General features: G+C 41.8%; 2 protein-coding genes across 2 annotated transcripts; both read left to right on the plus strand.

The window, feature by feature from the left end:
- Positions 1-1,860: 1,860 nt before the first annotated feature.
- Positions 1,861-3,722, plus strand: LOC142098497 (heat shock transcription factor, Y-linked-like). The gene is made up of 2 exons (XM_075181339.1): positions 1,861-2,388; positions 3,069-3,722. Exons 1-2 carry the CDS (start codon positions 1,861-1,863, stop codon positions 3,720-3,722), a joined length of 1,182 nt encoding a protein of 393 aa, XP_075037440.1.
- Positions 3,723-16,941: 13,219 nt separating this feature from the next.
- On the plus strand, positions 16,942-19,186 carry LOC142098498 (heat shock transcription factor, Y-linked-like). The gene is made up of 2 exons (XM_075181340.1): positions 16,942-17,469; positions 18,533-19,186. The coding sequence occupies exons 1-2, from the start codon at positions 16,942-16,944 to the stop codon at positions 19,184-19,186; spliced, it is 1,182 nt and encodes a 393-aa protein (XP_075037441.1).
- Positions 19,187-19,444: the final 258 nt, after the last annotated feature.

A 19,444-nucleotide genomic window follows, 5' to 3' on the forward strand; every position in this document is an offset into this window, starting at 1 on the left:
AATAACGTAAAAACTTCATGCAAATGGATTGCCAACAATACAAAGTATTTTAAACGTGCAGCCACTGCTCAAATCAGCATATACAGATAGACACAGAAGTTATAATTGCTCAGAGAAAATTAAGGGACCAAAATTATATCAGCTGTGGTAAAAATGAAAGGTCCTCAATTGGATAAGGTCTTATTACAGAAGTAACCAGCTGGTTTACCAAATCCTCAGTTAATAAGGGAGAGTACTGATGCTCAAACTTCAGTTATGCACTAGTAAATACTAAATCCTTAATATGAGCTTCTGTTCAGCCAAATCTCGGTACATTCACAAATCAGGCTCTAGTATGTAGCTCCTAACTTGAGTACACACTTATATAAATTACCATCCATAAATCAGGACTAAGAGGGATGGCTGTGGGGGCTATCATCTGTGTATGCCAGTGAACACACAAATCTGTGAATTAGCAGCTCCACCATTTTGTGAGTGACTGCAATCTCGCTCCATGATAGTGCTGAATCTGCAGCAAACCACAGGATGTGATGGCAAACCATGTCTGTATTGTGCAAGGAACACGTCCAGTAAGGATTCTGCCTTAATCGTCGTAATTTCATTGCTTTTTGCAGTTTGAGTTGAAGAGTTTCAATCATTTTCTTACAATGTAAATTGTGTATAAGGAACCTTAATTGGACATGTTAAACCGTAAGGTTTTTTGTCTAAAGAATATATATATATATATATATATATATATATATATATAGTGATTTTCCACTAAAAGTTTTTACACTGGGGACCAAGAGGCATTTGGCTATGTCATTGAGCCTGGGCCACAGTCAAAGAAGCTTAAAGCTTAATTCCTTTTTGATTAAATACAATTTAAAAATAGTAGAATTTCAGGTTAGACGAAGCCATGAGAACTTATGTTTATCACTTTTCATTAATAGTAGATTGTTTTAAGTTAAGATAAATGGTGAATAGACCTTAAAAAAATATTTTTAGTAGTGATATAGTAGTAGTTAGCACACATGCAACCAATGCAATATCTTATAAGAGCTGCTAATTTGGTAAGGACAAATAATGTAAAATTGTATCAGAAAAATGCAACGTCTTATATATAAAAATCATTGGTCTGTTTGTTTGTCTGCCGGTTATGCATTCGGACACCCCTATACCGAATGGGATGAAACCAACGCGGGTGGCCCAGTAGGATCCTGGCCAGGTTTTAGGGGGGTTAGGCTCCCAGTCGAACCTCACACTGGTGACCTCACACACTTACTCAACACAAAACAGTGCACAATAGTACATATCTAAATGTTTCAACAAAACAATAGTACCTACAAATGTACACATACTTAAACATACATAAAGCTGCTCTTATTTTACACAGGGGACCCAGAGGAATTTGGCTGTCACTGAGTCTGGGTCACAGCCCAAGAAGGTTAAAACTCTGGTTTAAAAAATGATTCCTCTTTGATCAAATACAATTTAAAAACAGTAGAATTTCAGGTTAGATGAAGCCTTGAGAACTTATGTTTATCATTTTACATTAATGGCAGATTGGTTTAAGTTAAGATAGATGGTGAATAACTACATATTTTAAGCTTTATTGATAACATGGAAATAGATGTTGCATGTGTATTATTGCATACAGAGAGGTACAATAATAGTAGTCTTTGCCTTTAAGGAAACATAACTGAAAGGCCAGTAACCTCCTAGCAACTGAGGTCCTTTGTGATGTAATATGTTTAAATGATACTTACTGGGGTGTTCTAGAATTCCTCATTGATCTCCCAGCATCTTAATGCTATAGATGTATGAGAGCTATGTCTGATGACTGCACATGATCAGGGTTTTCCGTATTCAAGACTAGAGATGGATCCTTCTGCAGAAGAATCAGCATGTATTGGAGATCAAAAAATGATGACAAACTCAAAAGAGGTTTCTCAGCAATCCATAATGCCTTCAGTATCTCAAGTAGATGATCAGGCAGTTGATGAAATCCCAAATATCGAGTCTGAAATGGAAGAAAAAGAATCACAAGTTCTGGCTGATGAGCCATTTGTGAAAAAGCCACGGTTTCTTTTAAATGAGGACTCAGTCCTGGGAGATATTTTATCCCTTAATTTTCCAAGTAAACTGTGGAAGATTGTAGAAAGTGATCATTTTAATTCTATTCGGTGGGAAGACGATGGTATCTGTGTTATGGTTCATAAGGAATTGTTTAAAACTGAAGTTCTAGAGAGAAGAGGTCCTTTCAGAATTTTCGAAACTGATTGTATGAAAAGTTTTATACGGCAACTGAATATTTATGGATTCACCAAAGTTCGACGTGAATTTCAAAGATCCGCCTCACTCGCTGAATTCCTAGCTGAAGAGGAAACTGCTGCAGAATTTAATAAGGTAAGTCATTTTATTATGCTTATTTACTTAATTTACTGCAATCATTTTATTTATTAAAAATATTCAATATCTGATATATCTGTAGTAAACAGAGTAAGGGGGTAAGTTTCCATTGGGCTAGCATCATGGAGAAAGACAGCTCAATCAATCAGCCTGTAGTTTTTTGCATCAGTATTTCTCTAGAAAAGTGGATGAGACCATGACGTAACAGCAATTAAGTCAACAGTACAGAAAAAGTGATAGGGCAGATTCAGGGTAACACTAAGGGCTTTGTCTATAATAAAATTTCTGTTTTAAAATATAACGTCAAACTGCCAAGAATCAGTGGTTTTTCGGAACCGCCACTTAATAAATATACCCCCTATTCTATCTATATGTGGTTTTTACCAACATGTTCTGATCATGGGTTAGTTACCATACTCACAAGCAAAACATCATGTATATCAAAAGATATATTGTAGGAAGATCTCTGCAGGTTACTGTAAGGTCACTCCCATTTCTGCAAATTGTTAATCTTCAAGTACATTCATGCTGCGACCATCGTATAACCAAGAGCAAATATAGAACATATATAGTGATTATAGTAACCGGCATTGTTGATTATATTCTGATTTCACATTTATTATGAGATTGAAGAATATTTGAAAAAACTATCTTAAAATTGTGTCCTTGTGTTACAGATACAGCTGTACCAAAACCCAAATTTTCGGAGAGGTTATCCTGACTTATTAAGACAAATGAAGAGAAGAGTGGGTATAAGGAAAGCTCGTTCAGCTATATCTTCATCAGAACTTGACTTGAAAGGAGAGGATTCAAGTCTACAGAAATGTCCTGTTGAGAACAGAGGAGAGATTGTGACCTCAAGAGGCAACGCACCAAAGTCTGTTCCTGAAAAGCGAAAAAGACGTCGACCATTTAAGCCAACACCACGCATCAGTGGTAGCTGCACTGCTTCATCATCAACAACAACAACGCCATCAGAATACTTTGCAATGGGCCAGAATGCCAGTCACGGATTAGACTTTACTACGACCACTTCTTTTGCTTCTCCGTCTCATATGATACCACCCATGCCAGCATTTCCTAATATGAATCCAGATTTTAGCAACGTGCAGGCCAATTTGGCTAGCTTGCTGTCTGCTTGTAACCCCTGGTTTTCAATGAATATGATGGCTGCTGCCTCTGTCATTTCTATGGCTCAATCTTTACATCAGCGTAGTCCTTTCTACCATGACTGCCCAAGCTGCAAGTGCTTTGAGAACGCAGCATCAGCATCCTCTTCATCAACCACACCCACTAAGGGGCCAGAAATGGAGCAAGAAAATATGGAATAATATAAATGGTCTAAAATGATCATGTTAAAAATATGACATTTAATGAATAAAATGTGTTTCTCAGGTTTTCAGTGTTTTTGCTCTTTATCACATATTAGTCACTGTATTGCTAATTTTTACTTAGACTTGACTATATATAATGCATTAACTAGTTATCATTGCTAGTATAGGATCATCAAGCTTACATTAACATATGGCCCAGTAACAATCACAAATAAGTATATAATTATCCCCTATAATAACAGAGTGTAAGATATTTGGTAATATGAATAGTCATTATCGTACGCCGAATACAGACAATGTTTTTTTTATACTAAAATTAATGAATGGATCTGTTTGACAAAGTTGTAGAGGGAAAAATTACTTTTCTTCGCTGAACTGGGCATGTTCAGTTCTAGAAAATTCAAAGGGAATGTAGAAAGAGTAAAATAGATACCAATAATTAAAATGATAAAATATCATGTCATGTAATTAGATGATGAGCTGGCATAGATCATGTCACTGGAATATGCCATATGGCTATCGATCTGGTCATTTGGCAATTGTGTCAAACTAACGTCTACTACTCTGATTAACTCTCCAGCGCTGTGTATATGGTTTTTAAGCTTCCTCTTGCCTAAGCCACAAGACATGCAAAATTAACTGTATGCTCTTACCTGCACACTTTTAAAATTACTGTAGAAAACTTATGTCGCACATTACCTCTCTTTATAATGACATGGGGCTTGAGTAGAGAAATTAGCAAAGGGAAATGGACGAAAGACTTTTCAACTACACACAAATGTTCAATAAGTGCTTCAGTGGTAGAGATCCAATATATGTATACAGCACGCTGGTACAGACACCCAAGCTAAACTAAACTAAATAAAATGTACTCCGTGACCTCTGGTGAATGTTGGTTGTGCATTAGGGAGTTATATACATATTAAGTGGGAGTGCCCAAAAAAAAAAGTTCTTCTGGAAGGTGTTGTCCAGAATTACAAACATTATTTGAATTGCAAGGTGTCACTCACCAGACTGTGAGTGCTTCTTCCCGTGTGTTTAGGAACCGTGGCCGTCCACCATCCTGAGGGTCTGCGCATGCGCAGCCCTTTCAAACCTTCAGTACCTGTTCCTTTTAGTTAATTGGCTGATCAGGCAACACTCCCTATTTAAAGCACCTGAGTTTCATACCTCGTTGCCTGATCTTGGAGTCTCATTCCCCATGAGCCTCTGAAGGTGTTCCTGTGTTTCCTCGTGTATTCAGCGCTGCTGATTCCTGTGGTTTCCAGACCACTTCAACTCTCCTGTGGTTTCCAGATCACTTCAACCTTCCTGTGTTTCATCGTGACTGCTTAGCTGATTCCTATCCGCTGCCTCCGTGCACTACAGTCTTCAGCTCACTTCAACCCTCCTGTGTTTCATCGTGACTGTTTAGCTGATTCCTATCCGCTGCCTCCGTGCACTACAGTCTTCAGTTCACTTCAACCCTCCTGTGTTTCATCGTGACTGTTTAGCTGATTCCTATCCGCTGCCTCCGTGCACTACAGTCTTCAGCTCACTTCAACCCTCCTGTGTTTCATCATGACTGTTTAGCTGATACCTATCTGCTGCCTCCGTGCACTACAGTCTTCAGCTCACCTCAACTCTCCTGTGTTTCATCGGGACTGTTTAGCTGATTCCTATCCGCTGCCTCCGTGCACTACAGTCTTCAGCTCACCTCAACTCTCCTGTGTTTCCTCGAGACTGCAACAGCTGATTCCTATCCGCTGCTCTCCGTGCTCAACTGTTCCAGCTCAGCTCTACGCTCCCGTGTTTCATCGTGACTGCACCTGCTGATTTCTACCCGCTACCTCCGTGTACCTGCAGAGTCCTGCTGGCTGCTACTCCTCAGTTCTACTTGTGTCTGCAGCAGCCGATCCGCTCTCCGTGCTTCTCAGTGTTCCTGCTGGTGTCTACTCGCCAGTCTGCATCGGATCTACGCCTCGCTGCTTTCATCTCGGCTAGACCATCGCTACTCTTCAGGGTCCTCCAGGAGTCCAGTTCTACATACTACTGCTTCCTGAGTATTTGTTGCTTTCCCTGCTGGTCTACCTACCTGTGCGCTGCACCTACTTGATTACCGCTTCACCCTCCAGGGACTTCGCATCTTGCCGGCCTCCAACCGTTCAGGTATCTCTGCACTCCTGTCTGACAGCCTGCTCCTGAACCACGGTATGCATACTTCTCATTGACTGTGCTGGTGTATTGCATATCTTGCTGGACTGAGTTGTTTTCCTCTGAAGTTTACTATCCGCTGAGACTATTGCCATCATTGACTGTGTTATCTTTTGCCCGGATAGTTTCTGTGACTTTGTATTATTGCAGTGTTGTTCAGTCATTACTATATTGTGCATGTCATTGTGGATCAAGTTCAAGGTGCCCGTGTATCCTCTGTATTGCAGTCTCTCCCCGTGCTCCTCCTCACATATATATTCAGTGGTACAACTTGCTAGAGGCAGACCACTGATCCCTGTTTCCTGTGTCACCTGTTCCAGTATCCTCTCACATAGCAGTGGTACAACTTGCTAACGCAGACCACTGACTCCCCGGATACCTCCACTTGGATTCCATTCCTTCACCCAGACAGCGGTACAACTTGCTAAACGCAGACCACTGACTCTCATCACCTCCTCGTTGCTGTTGGACATTCCTCCTCACTATAGCAGTGGTACAACTTGCTACCGCAGACCACTGACTACCCTCACGTTCCTTTGTCCATTCAGTTTCTCGTGTACTTCTACATATATATTACCAGTGCTGCTAGTCATAGACTTTCACGAGCATCTCTATCATCTGCTGTCTCCTGTTCCGTGATCACCCCGCTACCAGAGTACCATATTACCATCTATACTGCTCTGGTAAGCCCATCACCTGGTGATCCCTGGGTAAAGACTCCTAGTGCCCGTGACACAAGGTTCCAGCTGAACAGGGATTTTGGCTTATAAATTTGTACAAAATACCCATCACTAAATACTAGAAGTCCCTTTTGAGACATTTTAGCAAAGCCACAAATGCTGTGATCTAGGATTGCTGTAAAACCTCTGCCCCCATTTCTAAAAGACTGGTATATACGATTCCACAACTATACCATGGATGATATAACTACTTTTGTGAACAAAGACTCCTCAGATTCCAATGCCACATGGCTATAATGGTTGGAATTTAAAGTAACAGACTGTTACAGGGTTTATAGGTTTGAGGTAGGTTCCCAGTAATACATACATCACTTAATGACACAGAGAAATGAATGGCCTTCTCTATTGCAAGATGTTGGCACGAATGAAAATTTGTCTATTCTGAGGAGTGGTTCACATTAATTCATCTAAAAAACAGACTCACAATACACATATCGATAGTGTAGTAGATAGATATCAATCAGGGATGAAAGGTTCAAATCTATGTGAATCTGGTCCTTTGCACCTTAAAGAATAATGATAATTTAAAACGTCACCTGTGACTTTCAACACTTCAGCCCACCAGTGTATATGCTTACAAGAGTCCAGAATGTTTCAAGACTTCAAAGTTTTCATTTCAATGGGTAGGTTTTCATGTAATGGCAACATCTCCAAACCAGCAGGACATATAAAGACAGTGATGGACAAAATCTAGTGCATTATCTCTTTAATAAAATCAAATAAAACAATACAAATAGCATAAACTGTATAAATGGACTTGTACCAGACATTTCTATGTAAACAGCATGTAGAGACAAATAAACAGGTCTCATGATCCCATAGATCGTCTATTACTCCAACTCTGCGATGCTAGGATAAGGTACAAAAGCCAACATGTTTCGATTTATAGCTTAAAGTCTTTATCAAGGCTGATGTTTAAAAGATAATGCCGGATATTTATAATCCTCTCAAACCCTAACTTCCGCCCATCTCTCTCTCTCTCGTGCAAAAACTAAGATTGGATCCATGTTCTCGTCCTTGGGGAATCATGTGACTTGATAAACACTTTTCATTGGTCCTACTCCCCAAATGAGACTTGGCTTCCTTTGGAACACAGCCCTCTCATTTGACATGGATGTCCAAAAGGAATGAAAGGTCCACATATATCACATACATATGTGAATAATCAATCGAGGAATCAAAACCCCCTCAATAATCTTTTTGCATTTGAACATTCTGATGCTTATTCACAAACACCAAAAGGTACCCCAGGAACTTCCAAATGGCAGTATAGTGCCAGCACTCCCCATCAGCTACTGATACAAGAGCATACCTCTGAAGCAAACAAGAGGCATTGTCACGGGCACTAGGAGCCTTTACCCAGGGATCACCAGATGATGAGCTTACCAGAGCAGTCTAGATGGTAATATGGCACTCTGGTAGCGGGGTGATCACGGAACAGGAGACAGCAGATGATAGAGATGCTCTTGAAAGTCTATGACTAGCAGCACTGGTAATATATATGTAGAAGTACACAAGGAACTGAATGGACAAAGGAACGTGAGGGTAGTCAGTGGTCTGCGGTAGCAAGTTGTACCACTGCTATGGTGAGGAGGAATGTCCAACAGCAACGAGGAGGTGATGAGAGTCAACGGTCTGCGTTTAGCAAGTTGTACCGCTGTCTGGGTGAAGGAATGGAATCCAAGTGGAGGTATCCGGGGAGTCAGTGGTCTGCGTTAGCAAGTTGTACCACTGCTATGTGAGAGGATACTGGAACAGGTGACACAGGAAACAGGGATCAGTGGTCTGCCTCTAGCAAGTTGTACTACTGAATATATATGTGAGGAGGAGCACGGGGAGAGGCTGCAATACAGAGGATACACGGGCACCTTGAACTTGATCCACAATGACATGCACAATATAGTAATGACTGAACAGCACTGCAATAATACAAAGTCACAGAAACTATCCGGGCAAAAGATAACACAGTCAATGATGGCAATAGTCTCAGCGGATAGTAAACTCCAGAGGAGAACAACTCAGTCCAGCAAGATATGCAATACACCAGCACAGTCAATGAGAAGTATGCATACCGTGGTTCAGGAGCAGGCTGTCAGACAGGAGTGCAGAGATACCTGAACGGTTGGAGGCCGGCAGGATGCGAAGTCCCTGGAGGGTGAAGCGGTAATCAAGTAGGTGCAGCGCACAGGTAGGTAGACCAGCAGGGAAAGCAACAAATACTCAGGAAGCAGTAGTATGTAGAACTGGACTCCTGGAGGACCCTGAAGAGTAGCGATGGTCTAGCCGAGATGAAAGCAGCGAGGCGTAGATCCGATGCAGACTGGCGAGTAGACACCGGCAGGAACACTGAGAAGCACGGAGAGCGGATCAGCTGCTGCAGACAAGTAGAACTGAGGAATAGCAGCCAGCAGGACTCTGCAGGTACACGGAGGTAGCGGGTAGAAATCAGCAGGTGCAGTCTCGAGGAAACACGGGAGAGTTGAGGTGAGCTGAAGACTGTAGTGCACGGAGGCAGCGGATAAGAATCAGCTAAACAGTCACGATGAAACACAGGAGGGTTGAAGTGAGCTGAAGACTGTAGTGCACGGAGGCAGCGGATAGGAATCAGCTAAACAGTCACGATGAAACACAGGAGGGTTGAAGTGAGCTGAAGACTGTAGTGCACGGAGGCAGTGGATAGGAATCAGCTAAACAGTCACGATGAAACACAGGAGGGTTGAAGTGAGCTGAAGACTGTAGTGCACGGAGGCAGCGGATAGGAATCAGCTAAACAGTCACGATGAAACACAGGTGGGTTGAAGTGAGCTGAAGACTGTAGTGCACGGAGGCAGCGGATAGGAATCAGCTAAACCGTCACGATGAAACACAGGAGGGTTGAAGTGAGCTGAAGACTGTAGTGCACGGAGGCCGCGGATAGGAATCAGCTAAACAGTCACGATGAAACACAGGTGGGTTGAAGTGAGCTGAAGACTGTAGTGCACGGAGGCAGCGGATAGGAATCAGCTAAACAGTCACGATGAAACACAGGAGGGTTGAAGTGATCTGGAAACCACAGGAGAGTTGAAGTGGTCTGGAAACCACAGGAATCAGCAGCGCTGAATACACGAGGAAACACAGGAACACCTTCAGAGGCTCATGGGGAATGAGACTCCAAGATCAGGCCACGAGGTATGGAACTCAGGTGCTTTAAATAGGGACTGTTGCCTGATCAGCCAATTAACTAAAAGGAACAGGTACTGAAGGTTTGAAAGGGCTGCGCATGCGCAGACCCTCAGGATGGTGGACGGCCACGGTTCCTAAACACACGGGAAGAAGCACTCACAGTCTGGTGAGTGACAGTACCCCCCCTTTTAAAGGTGGGCACAGAACACCTGGAACCGGGCTTGTCCGGATTTTTGGAATAAAACTTCTTAAGAAGAGCTGGAGCGTTGAGATCTTCAGCTTTGATCCATGAACGCTCCTCAGGACCAAAGCCATTCCAATGAACGAGGAAATGAAGAACTCCTCGTGAAATTTTTGCGTCCAATATATGAGTAATCTCGAAATCTTCCTCCTGATGAACTTGAACTGGCTGAGGTGCTGAAGGAGGAGCCGAGAAACGTTTGATGATGAGAGGTTTGAGCAAGGACACATGGAAGGCGTTGGAAATACGAAGGTTCTTAGGAAGTAGAAGTTTGAAACAAACTGGATTTATCACTTGAATGATCCTATATGGACCAATAAAACGGGGAGCGAATTTCATAGATGGGACCTTCAAACGAATATTTTTGGTAGATAACCAGACACGATCTCCAATTTTCAGTGGTGGAATAGCCCGCCTCTTCTTATCTGCGAAAGACTTATATTTGGCAGATGTCTTCTTTAAACAGGTTTTGACCTGAGACCAAATATTTTTGAAGGTCTGACAAACAGTCTCTACAGCAGGAACTTGGGTGGGAGGGAGGGCAGGAAATTCCGGAAAAGACGGATGGTGGCCGTAAACCACCAGCACTTGACTTTTTAAAGATGACTCCTGAGATCAATCTTCAACGTCCAAGGACGTCACGAACGCCCGATGAGGAGGAAGGCGTTCAGACTGAACCTTATCGCACAGATCCGTAGATGAAGGATCCTGTGGAGGAGGACCTGGTGGAATCGACGAATGCTGTCTTTTGAATGAAACCACTTGAGAGAGACAACGATGATGACATTCAGCTGCCCAAGACGTAACTTGAGAAGTGCGCCAGTCAATCTGGGGAGAATGACATTGAAGCCATGGAAGGCCTAAGACAATCGGACTTGTCGTAACAGGAAGAATTAAAAACGAAATCTCTTCATGGTGTAGCACACCAATCTGAAGCGTTACTGGAGACGTACTCTGGGTGATGAGACCATTGATGAGACGTGATCCATCTATAGCAGTCACAGTAATCGGTGTTTTCAAAGTAATCACTGGTAGGGACCATTGATTCACTAGGGATTTAGAAATGAAATTTCCTGCTGCTCCAGAATCAATCAGTGCTTGAGACTCAAAGGATTTGGTAGCAAAGGAAATCGTAACATCAAAAGCGCAGACTTTTAATTTCGTAGAAGATGGAGAGGACTCCAGGAACCCTAACCTTATCTCCCCAGTATTAGTTAGAGCCCGGCATTTCCTGGGACAAGAATTGAGCATATGCGTGGAATCAGCACAATAGATACAAAGTCTATTCTTTATTCTTCGGTCCCTCTCCTCTAAAGTTAATTTGGAGCGACCTATCTCCATGGGTATCACCGGAGATGAAGCTGGGTGAAATTGAGGATTTGAGAGAAGAGGTGTTTTAACCGAAGTTACTTTTTCGGAATCATTCTCACGAAACCTCATATCTACACGAAGGCAAAGGAAAATCAAATCATCCAAAGAGGAGGGTACTTCTTGTGAGGTCAGTGCGTTTTTAATTTTATCGGAAAGCCCCTGCCAGAAGGCGGCGATCAGTGCCTCAGCGTTCCACTGAAGTTCAGAGGCTAGTATCCGAAATCGAATGACGTACTGAGCCACAGTGCGAGATCCTTGGCGAAGACGGAGAATGCTGGATGCAGCGGAAATTACACGACCTGGTTCATCGAATACACTTCGGAACGTGGAAATAAATTTGGCACTATCCTGTAACAATGGATCGTTTCTTTCCCACAGAGGGGAAGCCCATGCGAGAGCTTGTCCCGAAAACAATGAAATAAGATAGGCCACTCTGGAACGATGGGTAGAAAAATTTTGAGGTTGGAGCTCAAAATGAACTGAGCATTGAGTAAGAAAACCCCTACATGTTTTGGGGTCTCCATCATACTTTGATGGAGCAGGCAGGTGAAGCGTGGAAGCCGTAAACACCGGGGATGGCACTGGGGAAACGGAGGAAGGCACAGGAGCATCAACAGTAGTTGTGGCATCTTGCACAGACGTTCTTTGGGAGGCTAACGCCTGGTAACACCGCAGTAAATGCCGTTGGCGAACTTCCTGTTGCTCAATACGGGTAACCAGATGCCGCAGCATCTCTTTAGCTGTAGGTTCCGAATCTGGGTCTGTCATGGCCTGATCTTACTGTCACGGGCACTAGGAGTCTTTACCCAGGGATCACCAGATGATGAGCTTACCAGAGCAGTCTAGATGGTAATATGGCACTCTGGTAGCGGGGTGATCACGGAACAGGAGACAGCAGATGATAGAGATGCTCGTGAAAGTCTATGACTAGCAGCACTGGTAATATATATGTAGAAGTACACGAGGAACTGAATGGACAAAGGAACGTGAGGGTAGTCAGTGGTCTGCGGTAGCAAGTTGTACCACTGCTATGGTGAGGAGGAATGTCCAACAGCAACGAGGAGGTGATGAGAGTCAGCGGTCTGCGTTTAGCAAGTTGTACCGCTGTCTGGGTGAAGGAATGGAATCCAAGTGGAGGTATCCAGGGAGTCAGTGGTCTGCGTTAGCAAGTTGTACCACTGCTATGTGAGAGGATACTGGAACAGGTGACACAGGAAACAGGGATCAGTGGTCTGCCTCTAGCAAGTTGTACCACTGAATATATATGTGAGGAGGAGCACGGGGAGAGGCTGCAATACAGAGGATACACGGGCACCTTGAACTTGATCCACAATGACATGCACAATATAGTAATGACTGAACAGCACTGCAATAATACAAAGTCACAGAAACTATCCGGGCAAAAGATAACACAGTCAATGATGGCAATAGTCTCAGCGGATAGTAAACTCTAGAGGAGAACAACTCAGTCCAGCAAGATATGCAATACACCAGCACAGTCAATGAGAAGTATGCATACCGTGGTTCAGGAGCAGGCTGTCAGACAGGAGTGCAGAGATACCTGAACGGTTGGAGGCCGGCAAGATGCGAAGTCCCTGGAGGGTGAAGCGGTAATCAAGTAGGTGCAGCGCACAGGTAGGTAGACCAGCAGGGAAAGCAACAAATACTCAGGAAGCAGTAGTATGTAGAACTGGACTCCTGGAGGACCCTGAAGAGTAGCGATGGTCTAGCCGAGATGAAAGCAGCGAGGCGTAGATCCGATGCAGACTGGCGAGTAGACACCGGCAGGAACACTGAGAAGCACGGAGAGCGGATCAGCTGCTGCAGACAAGTAGAACTGAGGAATAGCAGCCAGCAGGACTCTGCAGGTACACGGAGGTAGCGGGTAGAAATCAGCAGGTGCAGTCACGATGAAACACGGGAGAGTAGAGCTGAGATGGAACAGTTGAGCACGGAGAGCAGCGGATAGGAATCAGCTGTTGCAGTCTCGAGGAAACACGGGAGAGTTGAGGTGAGCTGAAGACTGTAGTGCACGGAGGCAGCGGATAAGAATCAGCTAAACAGTCACGATGAAACACAGGAGGGTTGAAGTGAGCTGAAGACTGTATTGCACGGAGGCAGCGGATAGGAATCAGCTAAACAGTCACGATGAAACACAGGAGGGTTGAAGTGAGCTGAAGACTGTAGTGCACGGAGGCAGTGGATAGGAATCAGCTAAACAGTCACGATGAAACACAGGAGGGTTGAAGTGAGCTGAAGACTGTAGTGCACGGAGGCAGCGGATAGGAATCAGCTAAACAGTCACGATGAAACACAGGTGGGTTGAAGTGAGCTGAAGACTGTAGTGCACGGAGGCAGCGGATAGGAATCAGCTAAACCGTCACGATGAAACACAGGAGGGTTGAAGTGAGCTGAAGACTGTAGTGCACGGAGGCCGTGGATAGGAATCAGCTAAACAGTCACGATGAAACACAGGTGGGTTGAAGTGAGCTGAAGACTGTAGTGCACGGAGACAGCGGATAGGAATCAGCTAAACAGTCACGATGAAACAGGTGGGTTGAAGTGAGCTGAAGACTGTAGTGCACGGAGGCAGCGGATAGGAATCAGCTAAACAGTCACGATGAAACACATGAGGGTTGAAGTGATCTGGAAACCACAGGAGAGTTGAAGTGGTCTGGAAACCACAGGAATCAGCAGCGCTGAATACACGAGGAAACACAGGAACACCTTCAGAGGCTCATGGGGAATGAGACTCCAAGATCAGGCCACGAGGTATGGAACTCAGGTGCTTTAAATAGGGACTGTTGCCTGATCAGCCAATTAACTAAAAGGAACAGGTACTAGAGGTTTGAAAGGGCTGCGCATGCGCAGACCCTCAGGATGGTGGACGGCCACAGTTCCTAAACACACGGGAAGAAGCACTCACAGTCTGGTGAGTGACAGGCATGCTATATGTACTGTTTCACTGATACATTCTTCCATTGATTTACTCTTTATTATTCCTGTAACACCCCTCACTTAACCCAAATAACTACATATCCAAATACTGTCTCTGTAACTCTCACCTACTTATAACTATTTCCCACCCTATCCTATACTAAATACATCCTATTTCTAATAAATCCACCATCTTCACACTGGAATTCTCCCTACCCCATATCTTGCTATTTTAACACTACTACAGCACATTACCTACTGTAACAACCTATTCACAGCACATATCTTCTCCACCCACATATCCCCCAAACAAACCTCAGCACTCTATTCCGTAACGGTTCCCCCTTTCCTCTCCCCCCTATACATCCCTTAATACCTTTTGCTCAAAATCTTCTACTTACATAACTTACAATTGAAAATGAGATGGTTATTGAGTTCATGCCTTTTCAACCTCTTCCGGTTCATTTACAACGTTTATCCCAAGACCCAATTCACAAACTGTTTTACTGGATATAAAACACTGATATTGGCCGAAACATGAACTTTGCCAAATCACTGTGCTCATAGTTATCTGTATTTCTAACAATGACAAAATACATTCAAGTGGAAATGCTATTTCCCTGTCACACAAACAGCTTCAGAGCTTTAGCTACATGAGAATTTACTGCCAAACATTATACGCTGCAGAATAAAATTAGGAGTATAGTTTGTCGGTTGAACTAATTACTCAAAAAGTAACTAAGGGGACTTATTGCTTAGTCGAAATTTCCTTAGGTCTCATATTTTGAGCAGCCTGTCTAGTCATTATATTAAGTTTCCTTATACACAGTCTACAATGTAAGAAAGTGCTTGAAACTTTTCAACTCAAACTGCAAAAAGATGAATTCATGACGATTAAGGCAGAAACCTTAATGGACGTGTGCCTTGTGCAATACAGACATGGTGTGCCATCACATTCTGTGGTTAGCTGCAGATTCAGCACTATCATGGAGTGAGATTGCTGTCACTCTCAAAATGGTGGAGCTGCTAATTCACGGATTTGTGTGTTCACTGGAATACACACATACAGTAGTAGTACATTTTCTTAGTTTACCTTTATCGTAGTTTAGGGTCTCTGTGTCTTAGAAAGGGACAGTAGAATAACTTCATAAAAAACTACAAAATAATATATTTGAAATACATTTAAATGGTAGAGAAGCCTCTGCTTAATTTGGTTATCAGTGAGCAAAGTTTGCCATTACATTCCCTTACAAGGTCTAAGCTGACTTTTAACAACAATTCAAGGATACATAAAGGCAACAAGACTTAACTAATAAAATATTTTCCGGTAAACTGCTCAGTAGTGTAAACTGAATGCACAGAGAGTGCCAGAACAAAGCTGCATGGGGTATATACATAAAATTAGAATATGTTCCCATAGCAAAATAAAAATAAAAACTAGTTTACTTTAATATAATAATAAAGCATATCGAATGTATTTATTAATAACGTAAAAACTTCATGCAAATGGATTGCCAACAATACATAGTATTTTAAACGTGCAGCCAGTGCTCAAATCAGCATATACAGATAGACACAGATGTTATAATTGCTCAGAGAAAATTAAGGAACCAAAATTAGTCCAGCTGGGGTAAAAATGAAAGGTCTTCAATTAGATAAGGTCTTATTGCAGAAGTAACCAGCTGGTTTTACAAATCCTCAGTTAATAAGGGAGAGTACTGATGCTCAAACTTCAGTTATGCACTAGTAAATACTAAATCCTCAATATGAGGTTCTGTTCAGCCAAATCTCAGTACATCCACAAATCAGGCTCTAGTATGTAGCTCCTAACTTACATACACACTTATATAAATTACCATCCATAAATCAGGACTAAGAGGGATGGCTGTGGGGGCTATCATCTGTGTATGCCAGTAAACACACAAATCTGTGAATGAGTGACAGCAATCTCACTCCATGATAATGCTGACCACAGGATGTATATATGTATGTATATATACATATATATATATATATATATATATATATATATATATATATATATATATATATATATATAGTGATTTTCCACCAACATTTTTTACACTGGGGACCCAGAGGAATTTGACTGTCACTGACCCTGGGTCACAGCCCAAGAAGGTTAAAACTCTGGTTTAAAAAATGATTCCTCTTTGATCAAATACAATTTAAAAACAGTAGAATTTCAGGTTAGATGAAGCCTTGAGAACTTATGTTTATTATTTTACATTAATGGCAGATTGGTTTAAGTTAAATAGATGGTGAATAACTATATATTTTAAGTTTTATTGATGACATGGAAATAGATGTTGCATGTGTATTATTGCATACAGAGAGGTACAATAATAGTAGTCTTTGCCTTTAAGGAAACATAACTGAAAGGCCAGTAACCTCCTGGCAACTGAGGTCCTTTGTGATGTAATATGTTTGTATGATACTAACTGAGGTGTTCTAGAATTCCTCATTGATCTCCCAGCATCTTAATGCTATAGATGTATGAGAGTTATGTCTGATGACTGCACATGATCAGGGTTCTCCGTATTCAAGATTAGAGATGGATCCTTCTGCAGAAGAATCAGCATGTATTGGAGATCAAAAAATGATGACAAACTCAAAAGAGGTTTCTCAGCAATCCATAATGCCTTCAGTATCTCAAGTAGATGATCAGGCAGTTGATGAAATCCCAAATATCGAGTCTGAAATGGAAGAAAAGACACCACAAGTTCTGGCTGATGAGCCATTTGTGAAAAAGCCACGGTTTCTTTTAAATGAGGACTCAGTCCTGGGAGATATTTTATCCCTTAATTTTCCAAGTAAACTGTGGAAGATTGTAGAAAGTGATCATTTTAATTCTATTCGGTGGGAAGACGATGGTATCTGTGTTATGGTTCATAAGGAACTGTTTAAAACTGAAGTTCTAGAGAGAAGAGGTCCTTTCAGAATTTTCGAAACTGATTGTATGAAAAGTTTTATACGGCAACTGAATATTTATGGATTCATCAAAGTTCGACGTGAATTTCAAAGATCCGCCTCACTCGCTGAATTCCTAGCTGAAGAGGAAACTGCTGTAGAATTTAATAAGGTAAGTTATTTTATTATGCTTATTTACTTAATTTACTGCAATCATTTTATTTATTAAAAATATTCAATATCTGATATATCTGTAGTAAACAGAGTAAGGGGGTAAGTTTCCATTGGGTTAGCATCATGGAGAAAGACAGCTCAATCAATCAGGAAGCGACTAGCACTTTCAGTCCCAGGCTGTAGTTTTTTTGCACCAGTATTTCTCTAGAAAAGTGGATGAGACCATGACGTAACAGCTCTTAAGTCAACAGTACAGAAAGAGTGATATGGCATCATCAGGGTAGCACTGAGGCACTCTTCTAACATGGGAGGTAATATAGTCCCATTATTAAAAAAGTACATATCTGCCTAAGTGTGAATTGATCCCCACATTACAGTATCTAGTGGAGGGTAATGGCTGACAATGTAGCCCCAAATAGATGCCTCATCAGAAAAGAGATGTCTCTGGTAGTCACTGAGGCACTCTTGACAAGTCAGCACAGGGTAGAGTTAGATTCCAATTGAAATATTGTAACAGCTAGAGAAAAAATGTCACAGAGTAATTCCCCTTTATTTATAAACATACCTAGGGGTATATTTATCAAGCGGCAGTTCTGAAAAACCATATCTTTTTAAAATGGCAATTTTTGTAAAGACAAAACCCAATGGGCTTTGTCTTTAATAAAATTGCTGTTTTAAAATATAACGTCAAACTGCCAAGAATCAGTGGTTTTTCGGAACCGCCACTTAATAAATATACCCCCTATTCTATCTATATGTGGATTTTACCAACATGTTCTGATCATGGGTTAGTTACCATACTCACAAGCAAAACATCATGTATATCAAAAGATATATTGTAGGAAGATCTCTGCAGGTTACTGTAAGGTCACTCCCATTTCTGCAAATTGTTAATCTTCAAGTACATTCATGCTGCGACCATCGTATAACCAAGAGCAAATATAGAACATATATAGTGATTATAGTAACCGGCATTGTTCATTATATTCTGATTTCACATTTATTATGAGATTGAAATATATTTGAAAAATCTATCTTAAAATTGTGTCCTTGTGTTCCAGATACAGCTGTACCAAAACCCAAATTTTCGGAGAGGTTATCCTGACTTATTAAGACAAATGAAAAGAAGAGTGGGTATAAGGATAGCTCGTTCAGCTATATCTTCATCAGAACTTGACTTGAAAGGAGAGGATACAAATCAACAGAAATGTCCTTTTGAGAACAGAGGAGAGATTATGACCTCAAGAGGCAATGCACCAAAGTCTGTTCCTGAAAAGCGAAAAAGACGTCGACCATTTAAGCCAACACCACGCATCAGTGGTAGCTGCACTGCTTCATCATCAACAACAACAACGCCATCAGAATACTTTGCAATGGGCCAGAATGCCAGTCACGGATTAGACTTTACCACGACCACTTCTTCTGCTTCTCCGTCTCATATGATACCACCCATGCCAGCATTTCCTAATATGAATCCAGATTTTAGTAACGTGCAGGCCAATTTGGCTAGCTTGCTGTCTGCTTGTAACCCCTGGTTTTCAATGAATATGATGGCTGCTGCATCTGTCATTTCTATGGCTCAATCTTTACATCAGCGTAGTCCTTTCTACCATGACTGCCCAAGCTGCAAGTGCTTTGAGAACGCAGCATCAGCACCCTCTTCATCAACCACACCCACTAAGGGGCCAGAAATGGAGCAAGAAAATATGGAATAACATAAATGATCTAAAATGATCATGTTAAAAATATGACATTTAATGAATAAAATGTGTTTCTCAGGTTTTCAGTGTTTTTGCACTTTATCACATATTAGTCACTGTATTGCTAATTTTTACTTAGACTTGACTATATATAATGCATAAACTAGTTATCATTGCTAGTATCGGATAATCAAGTGTGGCAAGAGCCCGCTACTGCTGAAGCACACGCGAACAACTTCTTCCTTTTTATGTAGTTTTATTGTCAGGATGGTA

Source organism: Mixophyes fleayi, chromosome 7, assembly GCF_038048845.1.
Source record: "Mixophyes fleayi isolate aMixFle1 chromosome 7, aMixFle1.hap1, whole genome shotgun sequence".
NCBI lineage: Eukaryota > Metazoa > Chordata > Amphibia > Anura > Limnodynastidae > Mixophyes > Mixophyes fleayi.

Bases quoted from the DNA above. Each gene is read 5' to 3' on its own strand.
- LOC142098497 (XM_075181339.1), top strand. From the start codon at position 1,861: ATGGATCCTTCTGCAGAAGAATCAGCATGTATTGGAGATCAAAAAATG. The intron at 2,389-3,068 runs GTAAGTCATTTT...CTTGTGTTACAG, and splicing joins CTGCTGCAGAATTTAATAAG to ATACAGCTGTACCAAAACCC.
- LOC142098498 (XM_075181340.1), top strand. From the start codon at position 16,942: ATGGATCCTTCTGCAGAAGAATCAGCATGTATTGGAGATCAAAAAATG. The intron at 17,470-18,532 runs GTAAGTTATTTT...CTTGTGTTCCAG, and splicing joins CTGCTGTAGAATTTAATAAG to ATACAGCTGTACCAAAACCC.